Source organism: Brachyistius frenatus, unplaced genomic scaffold, assembly GCF_029030835.1.
Source record: "Brachyistius frenatus isolate BFR_SWC_R1_liver_20210118 unplaced genomic scaffold, ASM2903083v1 Contig_2, whole genome shotgun sequence".
Lineage (NCBI taxonomy): Eukaryota > Metazoa > Chordata > Actinopteri > Embiotocidae > Brachyistius > Brachyistius frenatus.
Window position 1 is genome coordinate 2,805,755 of NW_027210601.1, and position 17,156 is coordinate 2,822,910.

Genomic DNA, 17,156 nt, shown 5'->3' on the forward strand with positions numbered 1-17,156 from the left:
CTAATACAAGTAGTAGCAGTAGTAGTAGTAGTAGTAGTAGTAGTAGTAGTAGTGGTCAAACAGATCTCTGGCCACTTCTCTTTTCATCACATTTCTCAGAATCTTCTAGGTGGTATATGCTATTACATCTTTAAATTAAAGATAATGGTAAACATGTTCAATGAAAAATATATGCTTTTACTGTTAATGTTTTTCTTTCCAAAAAAAATAACAAAAACACTGCATTTTGATGAAACATGTCATTCTTTTAATGTATAAAAATATGTGCATTTATGATCACCAATAATTACTTTTTCATTATGAGAAACAAAGAAATAGCCTAAAACAGATGAAAATAAAAACAAAAAAAATTAAACATAAGGTTTGTACTCTTATTTTACAAATGAAAAGTATAATCCAGCACAGAAAAGGTGTACTGTAGGATGCTACATTTTATTTATGAAAACAACATACAATTACATTATTGTTCTCCACCTTGTCCTTACAATTTCCATTTTAAATAACATAACTTATAAATCACTAATGACAAAGCCTGAGAAACATCTACACAGCAGCACATTTGGTTTGCAATGACACCTGTGGTGAAGTGAAGATTTTCCCATAGCACATTTTTGTATGACTTTTGTATGCGAGGCTGACCGGTGACAAACCACCGCAGATAAAAGATCATCCATCGTGAATGATACCCAATTTAAAATACGTTGGTTCAATGTTATAAAAACAGAATTGATGTGTTCAGGAATGGAAACTGCTTTGTTTATGTCGTGACATTTCTTATTATGTAATCAATAGTAAAGCACTTTGAGTGTTCCAAATTTTATAACAGCGGGGAAAAAAAAAATCGAATTTAAAAAGGACACGGAAGCCTTTCTTTGCCCTAATGATGACACACTGTCTTTGGAGCTCCACCAAAATAAGTTTTCCCATAAAGTCTTTAAGTCAAGTACCTTTCAAACGCTCATCTCAGCTGTAGCATGCAATTGGCACCACAAGTCTACAGAAAGAATCAAGGTATTTTTTTTTATTTATTTTTTTTATAAATATATTAACATGTGTAACATTTTCTCATTATCATCCAAAGTGCAATTGCATCAATTCAAATTCACATAGGCTCCAATATATTGTGCTTGTTTACTCCTTAATAATAATAAAAAAAAAAAGGTGTAATAAAACATTACATTTTCAAGTCTTTTTTTTTTTTTTTTTTAACTCAAACAAGTTCACTCACCGCCTACATGAAAAAGCAACTGACAGAATGACATCCAACCGAGCAGCTCCCATTTCCTCACCAGCTCAGAAATGATTGGTCAATCAGATTGTAACATTTTGTGTGCAGCTACATCTATTCTTAATTAGTGTTGATAGTAACGTAGATGCTGTGTGTGTTGAGTGCTCAAAAAAGATAAAGTAGTGACAGCAGAGTAAGCTGCTTATATACAGTGTGATAATGCAAAATGGTTTTGTTTGGCACATTTTGGCAAAATAACTTTACTGTATTTTACAATCAGTCAGCTGAAAACATATAGTTTAACTTTCCTAAATTACATTTTTCATTATCTCTGCTCTTTATTGTTTTATTTTTGGGACTGTTCAAAGGCAGCAAATAATAATTTTCACTTCAAATTAAGCTGTCAATTATAGTTTGAATTTATGGATTAAATGTATAGTTTATCAAATGTAGGAAAATAGTAAAAATGCACATGTTACGTTACAGGAGAACAAGGTAAAGCCAAACAATAATCCATTAACTTTCTTAAAAGCCAAAACATTTATAAAATCTGTGTTCATCAATGGCATGAAATCCTACTCTGTTATTGTTTGTTGCAGAGATCCGTGATATAGAAAAAATACAAAATCAAGCACAGACTGCTTTAAACACCGTAAGTTTTCCCAACATCTATTAACTTAGTAAAAATCAATGTAAGTGATACTCTTACAGACCAACAACATACCTTTCTTGGTAATATAGTGCAATGCTTCTGATGTCATCAAAATCCACGCTGAATAATTAGGGGTTAATGAGTGTCTCTCCGAATTACTCCTCCTCCTCCTCTTCTGCTTTAATGTGCCTCGCAGCCATCACAGACTGGCTCTACGCCTAACTTTATACTTATGTAATCAAGGCAGTCTTCTGCCTTCACTCTCGCTGGCATGCTCAGGCACGTCCATGTGATAGCAAGATCAGCTAAGGCCAGCTAAGGTGAGTCAGTTGTAGTAATGTTGTTGCTTGACGACACTGAGCTGTCCTGAGTAGCTAGGCTGCTACACGAGGAGGGTGGAGAAATCTCAGACTGCTTCCGATTCTCATTATTTCTCTTGCTACATAAAGATGACGGCCCGCTTAAAGAGACAGTCCCGTCTTTAAACTGGTGTCCAGCTGTCCAGCTGTCCTCAGCTGGTTCAACCGTTTTCACCTCCGGGGCGTTCTGTTTTGAAGGAGATGCAGAATGACACCAGGAAACTGTGTCAAGTGAAGTTGCAGCGTGGCATCTGCCCTGTTTTCCATGTTGAGAGGGATTATGTTTGGTTGGGGTTTGGCCAGTACAGTCATGGTCTGACCAGCTCATTTTTCTCTTCTGCATGAGGAAAAGTAAAACCAAATTTAGTCGCCATAACAAAACCAAGCTACAAGACAAAAGGCACTGCTACAAAGGTAACATCTAACAAGAAGCTCACCTTAACTGGCATGTGGAGCTGGTTTTGGGCCCAGTGCGATGCAAGTGTACGAGTGCTGGTCTGGTTTGGCTTGTCTTTGGACTTAAATGCCACCTGAGGGAACCAGATTTTGAGCAGCATCTCTATCTGCAGCAAATTGTGAAGGTATTTCTCACTGCAGGAAAAAAAAAAAAGAAAGAAGAAAAACAAGGAGTTGAGGAACAAGCTTAAAATGATAATTCTGGGTATTCATTGACAATCATAGCACCCAGATGTTTGCTAAAATTGTTGCCACGTATGGCTGTCTTACCCCATGTCAGGCTTCTGTAGAACTCCAAGAATCCTCTGCAGTCTGTCCATGGCCACACTTTGCTGGAAACTTGTTAAACCTATTAAAAAAAAATATACCATCTGAATGTCAGTGCAAATAGGTATTGGGGTTTCATTATAGGATAGAAGTCAGGAAAATCGTGTTAAGATACTGCTCAGCTTCATACCTCTCTCAAATCGCCCCATCTTTAGTCCATGTAGAAGCTCCAGCAAAGGATGGATGAACCTGTGCAAATCTGCACACTGGAAAAAAAAACACAAAGACATATTTTAGTACTTTGATTGATCTTCTATTTGGCTGACAGAAATGCTAAAACACAGACCGAGCTATCAGTTAAGGGTGGTGCTCACTTTCTGAGAGAAGGCCAGGTCCCCCAGTGTCGCTGAGGGTGATCTTAAAGTAGCAGCTCCAGCAGAAGAGGCAGAGTCAGGATGTTTAGTTTTGTCAGGGCAGTGTTCAGACTGCTCGCACTTTGACCTTGAGTGCAGCTGATCTGGATGAAGTGGGAAATTAAGGTAATTTGCAGAGAGTGCGATTCCTTCATCGGCTGCGAGGGACTTTCTTATTCCACCGTCGCCCTCTCCCTCTGAGAAGGCATCTGCTTCATCCTCAGTCTGCTCACTCTCACTGAGGATAAAGCTCGAGTTGGAGGGTAACGAGTCATAAGATGGCCATTTGGAAGAATTACCCAACGTATTCATCTGCAGAGACAAGGAGATTGAAAAGGAGCCATTAAACACAACGCAGAAAACAAATCATCTAAAAAATTTAAAAAAAAAACATCAAATCACTGAATTATTTTACACACAAAAATGCAGATGAGATTTCATTATTGAACTCATAAGAAGCTGCACATATATAATATTAACAATATAATACACAAAAAGTAAATCTGTTGATGCATAAATCAAAGCAAGAAAGCAAGCAAGAAACTTCTATACTTAATTTTTGTTTTGAATTACTGCGTTTGGTATGAAGTGAAGGTGGCTCAGTGAAATGTCAAAAAATGTTCAAGCAAATATTTTGGGATTGCTACTTTTGGGGATGAATATCCAAATTTATTGCAATAAGTTTCTTTCAGAAAATATTGAAAATAAAATAACAAATATTTGTAATATCAGTGTGAAAAAAGTAGAGGTATTCTACATTTTCCTAATACTTTGTTGTGTACTTAATTGGCTTTAAAGACAGACAAAATATAATCTATATTAATACAAAAACTACTTATCGATTCTCATTTTATTGTAATATTTAAACAATCTGACAATCAGCTGTTATTACACGCAAGTAATATATGTAAGCAAACATTTCTGCAATGCGACAACAGCACCAGTTCAGAGGGCTGTTTAAGCCTTTGGGTTAAGGTCTGGGCTGGGGTTGGTCGTTTAATTGTGATGGCTGAAGTTATAGTAAGCAAAATGGGAATACATTAAGCCAACAAGTGTCCTCACAACTTTTGTGTGTGCTCCAGTAAAAACGAGTTGGGTCATCTGGAACAAATGTGTAAATCGCAGTGTTGACTGCGATTTCCATGTCACTTCAGCAGCAATAATAAACATTTCAATTACTATATGATTTGACATTAAAAGTATTGTTCTCAGCATGTTGTCCGTTAAACAATTTCTACAGCCACATGTTAAAAATGCCTTAGGTCGAGATAATTAGTGGTTAGTTACTTAAATATCCCAGCAAATATACTTAAAAATGTAATTTATCATATTTATTATATTTGATCATTAGTAATGGTTAACTACTCAGATAAATGATATTAGAAGATATGATTTAAAAAAAAAAGATATTCTATTTAATGTAAAAACTATTTATAAAGATTGACAAACCGTCATCTGTCCTTTTTCAAAACAAAGACGGAGCTCTTACCTTCCAGTCGAAGAAGCAGTGGATTCCCAAAACGTCTCGTTGGCTCTACTTGAACTAGTTGAAGAATTTCAGAGGTAACTTCGACAAAAGCCGACGGTTCTTTGTGTGAGCAGAGCAGCAGTGTCTCCTGTCGTCTTGTTTACGCTCAGTCCCTCCTCGTTTCTTCCACCTCCCTGTGCTCGTGTTTCGTTTACTTGTCGAGATCTCCAACCCGCACCCAAAGTACTCACAGAACACAACGGACGCTACACGTGCTCAACGGGTACAGAGCCGCGATTGGCTCGAGAGATGTTCGATCGCATCTCATTGGCTCAGACGCTCGGCCAATCGAGGACGTCCGCCGCGCCGGTTGGCTGGTGCGTGCATAGATCCCACCGCACCTCCGCAAGCTGCACGTGTGGGTGGTGTGGCTGGAAAACGAGAGGAACAGCACGCGGCGGCAGGGCATCTGCTTAAAATGTTGGTATGCAAATTAGGTCACATTTGGCCGGCTTTAACACACCTAACGCGACACTACATGTGATGCCAAGTCATTTTGATCAAGTTCCCCTGTTTGGCTTAGATGTAATGGAACAAGACACCAACATGACTTCAGCAACACCTTTTTTGTTTTGGACATATGATTTATTTTTATGACGCTGTCATGTAAAAGTATCAATTTTGATAATATTTTAAGGGCACATTAAGCACTTCTGCATTTGAAGAGGATTTGGGTTTAGAGGATTATTAGGAATATATTTCTGTCTTGTTATGAAATTGTCTCTCTCCAGTCACATGCCAAACAGCATTTCCCTTGCATGAATTTAGCTGATGCAAACAAAGCATGGGCAAAACGTATCAGTAATTTGGTCTGACCAAGTGTCTGTGAGGGATAAGATATGGAGTAGAAAGAAGAACTTTTTTCAAAATAAATGTTAGAAGTTCTAGGTTTCATTATTGTTGAAGTTAATGTCATTTAGACAGACGAACGTAGGAGCCTGTATAGACCCACTAAAGCCCAGAGAGAGGAAAGGCTTGGAAGGCAGTCTTACATCATTGCATAATAAGATATATGCTGGAGGAGTGAGTCATTTCTTTTGTCACATGCACAATACGTACAGGAGGATGTGCTAACTAGATTAGCTTCAAAAGCTGCTTACAACCAAAAAGCAGATGTTTATGATGATCATGATAATGATGACTGGAAGATTAGGGAACAAGCAGCAGGTATTATAGGTGTTGGAGACTGGAAAGAAAAGGGAAAGTAACAGAACGTATGGCTTTGGAGAAATTCTGCCACATCTACGGATGTGGAGGAGAGAGGCAGTTTCAGCTCAATCACCTTTGAAGTTTGGAATTAAGTTTAATTATAGTTTAAACAATAGTGATAATTCACAAGTATCAGCAGCAAGATTTAATTACGTAATTAAAGACTGATGAGAGCCTGACGTTTTCAAGCAGACTGTATAGTGGCTACCCCACAGGAATGTTATTTACGTAGTGCATTGTTTGTGTAATTATTGTCACCTGACAACAACAGGCTCGATAATCACCTGAGGTTTGCATAGGAACATTTAGTGCCAGATTTCTTTATTACAGCTGTAATTACTGTATTGCAAACATTAACTTCTGGTACTATCAGCTGATAAAGAAACCATGCAAACAGTAATGGCAGTTCCCAACAGCTGAAGGATGCAAATGCTCAGCACGTGCAATGCGTCTTCTACTGTGAGGCAGATTTTGCAGTGAATTAGGCTGCAAAAAGTACATGCAAATTTTGTTATGACGTTTCAGTAGATAATATCCGTCCAAAAATAAACAGGGTCTCTAAGCTAATTATTCAGAGTTTACACCACATGTATCCTTTTTTTTTTTTTTTTTTTTGAAAGTAAAACAAAAGATAACTGTAAAGCTATTTTAAAATATGTTGGAGTGCTTTGTCCAGTCTCAGAACATTCAGTGCACATTTGTTTGAGTGTTATTGTTATTAGCAGTTGCAGACAATGTTATACTAATTGGCCCAATAAACAGATAAGTACAGACATGTTTGCAATGTTGCCCTCTTTGTAGTTGTTTTCCGTACCACTGATGTTTATCAATCGTAAGGGGAGTGCCGCTGTGTGGCCGATCATTGTGACCACTCCAAGGCACACTTGTGCAATAATGGTGCTGATTATTCAGCATCTTGATGTGTTACCTTGTCAGTTGTATGGATTATCTTGGCAAAGGTGAAGTGCTCATAACACAAATTAAAAAAAACATATAGGAACCAAATTTGAAAGAACAAATATTGTGTGCTTAGAAGTCTTAGATCTTTTACTTTAACTCATGAAAAGTATTGAGCGTACTAGGAACATCTTTCTGCAGAATCTAGCCGTTCTACAAAATACAATCTCCAAATTGACTGTTAAAATAAATCAACATGAGATTGAGAAACAACATTATACATTATAATCCTCATAAAAAGAGGATTTTGTTGTATTACACAGAACTGAATGCTTCACCTGACTGTGCTTTTAATGTTATCAGTGTATAAAGTCTTGTATGAATGGCAGTTCAGCTATTAAAAGGGTTAAACATGTGATTTGTTTTTCACTCGGCTGTCTTTAACGGTTCATAGCTACGCAGACAATTTCGGTTTGAGCCATTTTTCACGTACCGCAGTACAGTAGAGCTCACAGCAGTAAAAACAAATTTATTTTACAAAATCGACAGCAACATCGCTGTTACTATGGAGAATGCTCATATACCGTTTCTGTAAAGACACATTCCAGTTTTAAAGGTAATTTTTTTTCTCAGTGCTGTGAGCAACACATCGGTTGTACTGGAGGCCGAGATCTCTCACAAATAAACCCCAAAACTACAGCTTGATGCCACTAGAGATGAAAGATAAGGGAAGGAGATGAAGTGTTCCTTTAAAAGAGGTATCAGTTAGGGTCAGTCAATATCTGTCAGTGTAAAATATAGGTCATCAGGTAGTCTATCGTACTCATCCCCTCAGTCCTTACAATGCCACCCATTGCCAGCAGCCACAGGACAGGATATCAACATGACTTGGTAACGTCTCAGACAAGTAAGCATTGTGGAAATTTTTGACTTTCCCTGAGCAAGGGAAGCGAGAGCAAGTGCACACATTAAAGCCCCCCGCGGTAAAAGCGTGGGGTCGGACATATTGGCTGGCGAGTCTCGCTTGTGCGGGAAGTAGCCCACATCATCGGTGGACATTCATACCACACTGTGCAGTCGTGACCTTGAATTAATTTACAGCAAGCGGCTGCTGAGCTCAGACCCCATTCACACAAAAAACATCCGAGTCACTGCTCGAGCTTCCTACTTCCGAAGCCTTTCTGTGGGCAAAATGTCCCCTTATACTTCGCCCTATGCTCAGTTATGTTTGCGGTCAATATGGTACCAGTTGGTTTTTGTGGTTTTAATAAAAGTTTAACAGTGAAAAATAAGAAATGTCATTTATTTATTTGGAAGATTCTAAATAATCATCACAATGGGTTTCCCTCCGGGTGCTGCACGTTTCAGGCCAAATTTTGTGGAAAAAGTAACTTGACAGTGAAAGCACATATACAAATACTTTCTTCCTTTTACTGTTAAACAATGTGATAATAATAACATCAGTATTTCCCCCCCCAAGTCCCATTAGATGCGTCAGCGACACCGAGTCGATCTTGTTCACTAGTGTCCATTTTTCAACGCCCTCCACCTCCCTAGCAGCCGAGCCACGGATCCTCTCTGTTCGTCCTGGAGATGAAGCCGATTTTTCTGGCCATTTCCATGTGGTAAATACGTCTGCAGTCCTCAAAGTTCTTCCGCTGGCGCTCTCGGCAGGGCTTCTCGAAGTAGCGTTTGCGCTTCACTGTTTCAATAATCCCATCCTGAGTCAGGATCCTGGAATACAGAGAGAAAATGTGTGAAAAGCTGGGTGTTGGACTGCATTCAAGACACTCTATTCAACAGGTTAACGGAGGTGATATGGCAGAGCAGACCGTCTGAATTTCTGGGCTCTCATGTATCATTTATATATTTAAACATCAAAGACATTGATTGTATTGATTAAAAGATGTAAAATGTAGCACACTCCAGCCATGCTTAAACTTAAAAGAAGAAAAAAAAAGTCCACTTTTTTGTGTCATAGTATTATTTTTTAAAAACATTTACAGCAGAAAAATACCACCAGAAGAGGTTTCTTTTGCCAAGGACTGAGGCCATTATGTTGAGTAGGGAGGATTCGTTTTTACAATCACTCATCACGTAACAAGTTCTCTTAATAACATAACAGCCTGGATGAGGTTCTTGTCCACTTGATGGAATAAGCTTCAAAGCAGAGGACATTCACTCTGAAATAACTTAATTCAGCAATTATAAAAATAAAAAAAAAACATAACACTGAAACAAATGTCATTACATTAGACTGCGTGCCAAGTCGTAACATTTTAACTCCAGTTAACCTCAAATTGATTCGGAATATAACAAATACTTAGGAGCTCTGATAGTAAAAAATATATATATATATATATATACACCAAAGCAGTGATTGCCAGACTCCCTTTAAAACGGAAACGTTGCTTGTATTTTTTTTTTTTTAGATAAAATGTTATAACACTGCTGTAAAACGTATCATGTTTTAGCATACTTTGAATGTAGCAGTGGAATAAATTCATAGACCTCTGTTTACAGCTATAACATCCATAAAACTACCAAAACACCTTATTTAACGTTGCTGTCCACTGCGCAGCCGCAGCTCTGTGACATTGAGCGGAAGGCTAACGTGGACTTAGCTCATTTTAGCTCGTGTCCGCCTGGATGGCAACGAAGCTGTTATTATAGGTTATCTGAAATACACAAGTTTGACCTGTTTAAATTCTTGTACGCCGCATCGATGTTGCCGTCTTGAACCATCACTGTCCGCGCAATGAAGCGAAGGTGTCGAGCCATGATGAGCCCCGTGTTCAACCGATTGTGGTCCGGCTGTAAACGGCTAACTTCACGAGGTTCCGGAATGAAGAAGCGCTGCATAAACCAACGCTAGGAGGCGCTGTACTCATCAATTCTAGCAATTCACCGCAGCTTGTTTTCTCTATACAATATATTGTTGTCTTCCCCAAATATTTTTGAGTGACATTTATGTTAAATTTTCAGTTATATTTAGAAAAGGCTACTGTTTGTTTGTGTTTTTATGACATGAAACTCAGAACTAAAATAATATCACCATATAACTCCCTTTTATTTAGGAAATATTTTACAATCAAGCCGAGAAAATCTGAGAAAATTTACGTTTGATAATTAATTACATGCACTCTACATAATAGCCTGCCAACCACAGTCTTAAAAACTCTGAACTGCTGATTCAGTTTATTAATTTTTATGTTCCATTAACCCTTGGCAAATTGCCGTTTTTCACATTTGTGATTGGTAGCGTGTTTGTTTAGTGTATTCAGGACTTTTTTTTTTTTTACATGTCTTTCCCACGTGTTTTAAACCTCACAGGTCAGGTCTCTTCAGAACAGGGAACCAAACAGCAGATATTAGTCTTGACAAAGGGAGATAGCTTTCAGGGGAATCACAGATTTATGAAGTGACATCTGTTGTCATAGCAGCAGTGACAGCAGTGTCCAGTGTTGTTCTTTCAACAGGGCCATTCTCCTATTTTCCTTCTCATCCCCGAGCTCTTGCTGTCCTCATGCATGTTTCAGTCTGAGGTCAGCCAGCGGTGAATGCTTGCATGGAAGGTAGGTCTAATTTGCATTCAAAAGGGCCTCTATGTGCCCTTTCACTGCATAAAATAGCCAATGAGGTTAATTCCCATGTTGCTGTAACTCTATAGGGTACTGTATCTGCATGGTGCCACAGGGAGGAATGCTTAGACAACCTGCACAGATAACATCATGACTCTTTTTGTTGGGTGAATGCAGTGCATCGTGTTTCCAGAGGCTTCCCTTCTGATCCAGACCTGATGAAATCTTTTTGGCAGTGTGTGTGTGTGTGTGTGTGTGTGTGTGTGTGTGTGTGTGTGTGTGTGTGTGTGTGTGTGTGTGTGTGTGTGTGTGTGTGTGTGTGTGTGTGTATATATCTGAGAGAGAAAGACAGCATATAAAGAGAAAGAGGGAGCATTTATAACCTAAAGACACTTTTAGGTTTGCATTGAGAGGCCCTGACAACAAGTTTTATTCCACTTAGGGGGTCCAAGACCCTGCTGTAAATACTCAACAACTTATTCTCTTTACCTGACAGAAACAAACAAACACATTAAGCTGATTGTTCTGCTTGTTGTCATGGCAACCCCTAGCAACGACACACGGCTACATCAGATTATGTGACCGCACAAACGTCTTTCTAAAAACCCTTATTCGATTATCCCTGATTACTCCATTTAATAGCTATCTTGTGGCTGTTTTTGTCAATTGAGATATTAGTTGTGAGGTTTTTTTTTGTCACTACTAATTCATTGGGACATTGCCTTATAGCCTAACACCCTGAAGGCCCTTGTCCTTTGGCTCCATCAAGTCATCCCATGGTCAATCTTGATTTCAAACGTAAAAGGATTTCGCTCTGCTCAGTCAATAATTTTGGTCCAATATGAATTTAATTCAAACTAATTCGGCTTGCCTTTGTATACAAACAGTGCAAAAAAAATGTCATGTTGGTCATTTCTTTCATACAGCACTTCCTGAATTTGTCATTGTTATTGGTGTATATATTTAGTGTATATCCTAATTAAATAAATATACCCAAATATGAAAGTTTTCAGATACATTTACAAGAATTCTGGGTTGCATGAACAGAATAAACACAACAGACATGTAACTATTGTCCAAGTCAGATGAAGATGGTGCCATGGAGACATTGTTGAAAATAATAAAGTGTGTTTGCTATTTGATCATAATAAATAAATTAGACAGTGTCTCCTCTCTCTAAAATGTTAATTGTAGAGTGACAGTGCTGATGGCATTTTCCTGGATGTATGCCTCCAGCTGGATGTCTTATCTTTTGCTCTTTCATTAGCAGCTTTGCACCCCCCCCCCCCCCACCCCCCCCCCACACACACACACACACACACCCCACACACACACCCCCACACACACACACACTCTGGAGCTAACCACCTTAACCCTCATATCTGATTTCACATTCCCAATCTTTAAAAACTTAAAGCTCCAGATTGGATTTTTGTTTCGTCTTATTTTTTTTTTTTGTTTCATTAATCAAAATCACATGTTTCATCCACTTTCAACGTCATACTAATGTTCTGGACTTTATGTCAAATAATTGGGACTAACATGGCACCACCTTAAAAGAAAACAATTAACACGTTTCCTTAATATCCGAGCCGGCAACTCATCAACTTCAAAGGACTTACTGGAAGTGCATTTTCCAGCTGGTATCCAAATCTTTCACCATGCTGCCAGAGGTGGAGGGTGCAGTCAGAGTCAGGGGGAAAGTCCCCTCCCTGCCACCAGCCTCTGCATTGGCTGGACCAGCATCAGATCCAGGCGAACTGTCAGCCAATGAATGGCGGCGGAGATGCAGACAGAGGAGACGACTCCACGAACCGGTTAACGGAGAGGGACAGATAGATACCGAACCAGGAGTCTGCAGTCAGTCCAACCTGCACGATCATTTCTGCAACTTCTTGCATCGCAATGGAGAATAAAGTCACAGATTTCTCAGGAAAATGGAAAATGAAGTCTTCGGAAAACTTTGAGGAACTTTTGAAAGCGCTTGGTGAGTTTTCCCTTTTTCCACCTTTAGATAAAAATGCCTAACATGCAGACCTTATCAGTCGCTGGTGCTACGTACATATTGTTTTCTGGTTTATTCGTCAACCACGTTGATCTATTGTTAAAATGCAAAAAAAAGAAAAAGGAAGGAAAAGTGATGCATCTCCCTTACAAAGACCTGTCAGTCAGTTCGTCAGTGGCATTATCAGCTGGAAATCCACAGAAGTCAACGGGATACCAAAGTGGTCTCTGTTCAGGCTCTCTGTGGTAAAACTGGTTTGCTCCTGTCCTGCTTACATGTTGCTGAGAATATTAATAGGCTTGATAGGCTGTGTAGTATCCAGTTATAAGTCCTCTTTGCAGAGAAAAGGCATAAGAGGTCAGACAAGGGCCATCCAGTGGCATCCATTAAAAATCTGAAGACAAATAGCCTGTGGAGGACTGTTAGATTAGACTCATCTGAAGCAGGGTTCTACTCATGCGGTTGTAATTAGAGCCAGTGTAAACGGAACTAAGCCCTGACATGGGCCCCAGCAGCCAGCCAGCTCTGAGACTGACTTTCCTTCACTGCCTGGGGCCTCTCTGACCCAATCTAGAGCTCTGTGTGTGTGTGTGTGTGTGTGTGTGTGTGTGTGTGTGTGTGTGTGTGTGTGTGTGTGTGTGTGTGTGTGTGTGTGTGTGTGTGTGTGTGTGTGTGTGTGTGTGTGTGTGTTGCTTCTGTTAGTACCACTGGCATGAGCAAATATGGTCTGAACTGAATCAGATGTGTGGGGTGTTTCGATCTCTCTGAAGTCAGTCCAACTGAGATTGATAATGAAAAAAAGGGTAAACATGCATTTATTTTACTCTTCATCTCCACTGACAGCACTTTCATGTTGATATAAGCTATTCATTTACTCTTGTTGTATCTGCATATCAGAGAGTATAGACCTTATTTCTTACAGTTTCTACCTTTCTGTGGAAACGTCTGTTGCATTTTCTCTCGCTGCACTGCAAAGTCATGAATGGCTTACTGAATGGGCCCACAAAGAGTATTACAAAGTTGTCCTTTATGTCTTAATCTGCTGGTGCACAAGTCCCATATTCTGTAACGGTCTTTAAAATGTCAATGGTATCTTTTCAGATCCATGTCAGGCTGAAACAGTATTAAAATCTATGGATAAGAAAACTCCAAATGTCATATATTCAATGGCCATGTCTTTACAACTTAAAGAAACTCCTTTTTTTCCCCCAGTTCTGTAATGATTAACACTGTTAACTTTGAAGGCTTCAAGGGAGCTCTGAGTTGAGTGGAAAATGGCAGAATTTAAATTTTGCGGTGAACTATGGCTTTAACACTGTCAAAGTTATTAGTGATTTAAAGGGCCATACCAGTGGTTTTGTATGTTGTATCCCATTAAGTGCTCGTCACATATGCTCTGCATTACTGGCAACCATTTTCTAAAGCATCCTGTGAGTTTTTACATCCATGTTCTTGGTTTGAGTTCATTCAGTACTGCAAAAAAGAAGTGTGTACAGACACAATAAACATATATTTGCCATATTTCCTCACCTTTTTTGTGTTGTTATGCGACAATGCAGCAGTGCCGACGTGAATAAAACTTTTTTTTTTTAAATACTGAAAAGTATTAAATTTTGTATGATATTGGTAAATCACTATTAAAAGACCGACAATACAATAAGCAAACATTATATGAATTTGATTGTTATAAAGGCTGCTGTTGGCTCTCAAATATCATATGACAAACACCAAGCAGACATTTTTTTCAAACATCTTCTGCTCATCACAGCTGCATCACCACATAGCAACAATATACTGTTTGTATTATCATGTATTCAGTATATATAACATCATATCTCTGCACACTGATTTTCATCCAATCTTTTGCTTTTAAGTTGGGCAATCAGAGTAAAAACTCGAGTGTGTTCATGGTGAAGTTTGGTTGTTTGGGCTGTGACATAAAAAAAAAACACTGTAACTGTGGCTGTCTTCATTCCACTTCATTACCCCAAAGCTGCCAGCTTGATAGTAATTCTGCTTTTGTGTGGTCAGGTGTCAACGTGTTCCTGAGAAAGATTGCAGTGGCAGCGGCCTCCAGCCCGACAGTGGAAATCACTCAGCAGGAAGAGAGCCTGTCAATCAAGACATCCACCAGCGTCCGCACCACCCATGTCTCCTTCACCGTGGGTCAGTCCTTCAGTGAGGCCACAGTGGATGGACGTCCCTGCACGGTACAGATCCCTTTACTTCCCATAAAACATTCCTTTTTTAATGTGAGGACATGCATACCAGGATTTGGCCAAGGACAGCATAACTAGCCACAGCACTGCACAAAAGAAACATGTGGAAATAATTTCAGTGCAACTCCAGAGTGAGCCCTGGTGATAATTTAGAGATCTGTTCTTCATTTCTTCGTGCTGAGTGAGTGATGAAAGACAAAGTTCCTGACAGGCTATAAAAAATGTTTTGACATGCAGGGATCGGCACTTTGAGCTCCGGTTATGACCAAACCCAAACTTTGCAGGAACTGCATTGTCCAAAGCGCTTCAGTGATATCAGTTATTAACGTTCTTCTCTCACGAATCCCTGCAGAGTTTTCCAAAGTGGGAAACAGACCGAAAGATCAGCTGTGAACAGACTTTACAGAAAGGCGATGGGCCAAAGACAACATGGACGCGAGAGCTGACCAATGATGGAGAACTCCTACTGGTAACTATTTTGTGTATATGGCACCGAGTCACAACTTTGTTGACGCAAAACAACATTAAAACAAAAATGACTGGCTAGTGTGACCGCTTGACAATATTTACATCGACATTTTTTAAATCTATAAGTAAGTTTTAAGCTCTGTGAGGGTGTGCTGTGTGCTAAATGCTGACATTAGCATGCTAACATGTTTACGGTGACCTGCAGATATAATATTTTCCATGTTGAGCTTGTTAGCATGCTAAATTTTGTTAAAATACAGTTGTCAAAAGGTAAAGGATCACCAGAGGAATGGTCCATTCACATCCTGTTTGTAGGCTATAGTTACAAACAGTTGGTAAAACATCAGAGACTGCGTATATAGTAAGACGTAGCTTCTGGGTCTGAAAAGTGAGGCCAATGCCGATGTGCAATACCACAAAGGGGTGTCTCCAAAAAAACCTCTGGCCCTAATAGACTTTTGTTGGAGCCAGCCCCTAGCACCCCTCAGCAGTAGTGCACTTTGAGGCACCTCCGCATTGGCCTAGCTTTTCAGACACAGAGACTACATCCTTATTTATATACAGATCGTCTCCCAAACCATAACTCTTCCACAATGCAACAACCAATCACAGGCGGCGCCTCCCACCCACTGGTCCAATTTAGCACCAGCTTCTCTTAGAGTCACACCACAAGCTTGGATAAAAATTTGATTTCTCTTCCAGAGTAACTTTGTGCATTTGGATCTAAATCCGCCCTACTTCCATTTACCACTTGGAGCTTCTTTCATATGAATTAAATTTAAATTTAGCACACAAAACAAATGTCATGCTTCCAAAACTTGGCTACACAAACAGTGTTCTAAATCATTTTTCTTGAATACATTATTTATTAATAAGTATTTCCAGCTTTAAAACCCCTCTGTGCCTTAATCAGAAATTGGTACCAAAAGTTAAGCCTGTCCTTTTGTTGCTCTTTTCTTTCAGACTATGACTGCCGGGGATGTTGTCTGCGCCAGAGTTTATGAGCGAGAATGAGGACATTTTTCAGCACTGTCATACAATACATCTGTTTTGTGGCTCATGCATGGTTTACATTTACTCTCCTTGTTTTCTTCTTCTTTGTTCTCCTCCTCCCAGTCAGCCAGTGCTGGTCAGGTCTTGCTCAAACAATGCACTGTGCAGAAATCAAGGCTTTAGCTGGTACCGCAGCAAAATGTACTCTTTATGTGTCATATAGACATGTCACATTCCTTTTTTTAAATGCTTTATTGCAATGTCCAAATCCTTTTTAAAGTTGTTAATAAACTGTTTTATATGAATTTACTCTTTGATGATTACTTTTCAAAGTCTCCTTCTTTATGCTGCCTCTTCCCAGCGCCTCCCTTTCCCCTGCCGTGTGTCTGCATATCACTTTATGTTACTATCTACCATTCCTACCCTCTTGATTATTCCACATCTTTTCCCCTTTGGCCTCTGTATGCTCTCTGTCATCATCACAACAATATGTGGTCAATTAGTTTAAAAACTCTCCAAAACAATGCACATTTTATAAACTCTGCTTTGAGAGACACTTGGCAAAGACAAGGGGGAAACAGGGAGTGGAAAGGAAAATTAGTAAGGGAAAGGGAGACCGTGGCCATGAGAAAATTATTTCATAGCATAAGGATGGTTATACTTTCTATGCTCCTCTTTCCAGCTGTGACTACTTACAGAATGTGCTCAATAAACCCTGCCTCACTCCTTCTCCCTCTTTTGCACCCAGGTACAAGGTGTCAAATGGCTTCCTGTTTGACAGTTTTCCAGCCGTTCCCTCTCATTTTTCAACATACTGGATGCCAACAAAATATACAAATCGACTTCAAATGTGAATAGAGAGCACCATTAGCTTAAAATGA

The 17,156-nt window shown here is 39.3% G+C and overlaps 3 protein-coding genes across 4 annotated transcripts; 1 reads left to right on the top strand and 2 right to left on the bottom strand.

Annotated features, from left to right (window-relative positions):
* Positions 1–1,041: 1,041 nt before the first annotated feature.
* ciarta (circadian associated repressor of transcription a) lies at positions 1,042–5,073 on the bottom strand. Its single transcript, XM_069693165.1, has 6 exons — positions 4,865–5,073; positions 3,337–3,687; positions 3,153–3,228; positions 2,966–3,044; positions 2,677–2,830; positions 1,042–2,576 (listed from the first exon to the last, which is right to left on the bottom strand). The coding sequence occupies exons 2-6, from the start codon at positions 3,685–3,687 to the stop codon at positions 2,196–2,198; spliced, it is 1,041 nt and encodes a 346-aa protein (XP_069549266.1). The 5' UTR covers positions 4,865–5,073; the 3' UTR covers positions 1,042–2,195.
* Positions 5,074–8,291: 3,218 nt separating this feature from the next.
* On the bottom strand, positions 8,292–9,835 carry mrps21 (mitochondrial ribosomal protein S21). Its single transcript, XM_069693179.1, has 2 exons — positions 9,708–9,835; positions 8,292–8,743 (listed from the first exon to the last, which is right to left on the bottom strand). The coding sequence occupies exons 1-2, from the start codon at positions 9,788–9,790 to the stop codon at positions 8,563–8,565; spliced, it is 264 nt and encodes an 87-aa protein (XP_069549280.1). The 5' UTR covers positions 9,791–9,835; the 3' UTR covers positions 8,292–8,562.
* A 730-nt stretch (positions 9,836–10,565) lies between these two features.
* crabp2b (cellular retinoic acid binding protein 2, b) lies at positions 10,566–16,537 on the top strand. 2 transcript variants are annotated; one of them, XM_069700024.1, is made up of 4 exons: positions 10,566–10,584; positions 14,627–14,805; positions 15,167–15,283; positions 16,246–16,537. In XM_069700024.1, exons 1-4 carry the CDS (start codon positions 10,578–10,580, stop codon positions 16,294–16,296), a joined length of 354 nt encoding a protein of 117 aa, XP_069556125.1. In that variant the 5' UTR covers positions 10,566–10,577; the 3' UTR covers positions 16,297–16,537. The 2 variants fall into 2 exon arrangements, with proteins under 2 accessions (XP_069556125.1, XP_069556116.1); XM_069700015.1 differs by lacking the exon at positions 10,566–10,584 and adding an exon at positions 12,317–12,577.
* The last annotated feature ends 619 nt before the right edge of the window (positions 16,538–17,156 follow it).

What these genes read in the sequence shown, in the direction of transcription:
- mrps21 (XM_069693179.1), bottom strand. Translation starts at nt 9,790, where the DNA reads ATGGCTCGACACCTTCGCTTCATTGCGCGGACAGTGATGGTTCAAGAC. An exon ending in GCGTACAAGAATTTAAACAG is followed by an intron (nt 8,744 to 9,707) that starts GTCAAACTTGTG and finishes TCTGTATTCCAG; the next exon opens with GATCCTGACTCAGGATGGGA.
- crabp2b (XM_069700015.1), top strand. Translation starts at nt 12,496, where the DNA reads ATGGAGAATAAAGTCACAGATTTCTCAGGAAAATGGAAAATGAAGTCT. An exon ending in GGAACTTTTGAAAGCGCTTG is followed by an intron (nt 12,578 to 14,626) that starts GTGAGTTTTCCC and finishes TTGTGTGGTCAG; the next exon opens with GTGTCAACGTGTTCCTGAGA. An exon ending in ATGATGGAGAACTCCTACTG is followed by an intron (nt 15,284 to 16,245) that starts GTAACTATTTTG and finishes CTTTTCTTTCAG; the next exon opens with ACTATGACTGCCGGGGATGT.
- ciarta (XM_069693165.1), bottom strand. Translation starts at nt 3,687, where the DNA reads ATGAATACGTTGGGTAATTCTTCCAAATGGCCATCTTATGACTCGTTA. An exon ending in GATGGGGCGATTTGAGAGAG is followed by an intron (nt 3,045 to 3,152) that starts GTATGAAGCTGA and finishes TTTTTTTAATAG; the next exon opens with GTTTAACAAGTTTCCAGCAA. An exon ending in CTACAGAAGCCTGACATGGG is followed by an intron (nt 2,831 to 2,965) that starts GTAAGACAGCCA and finishes TTTTTCCTGCAG; the next exon opens with TGAGAAATACCTTCACAATT.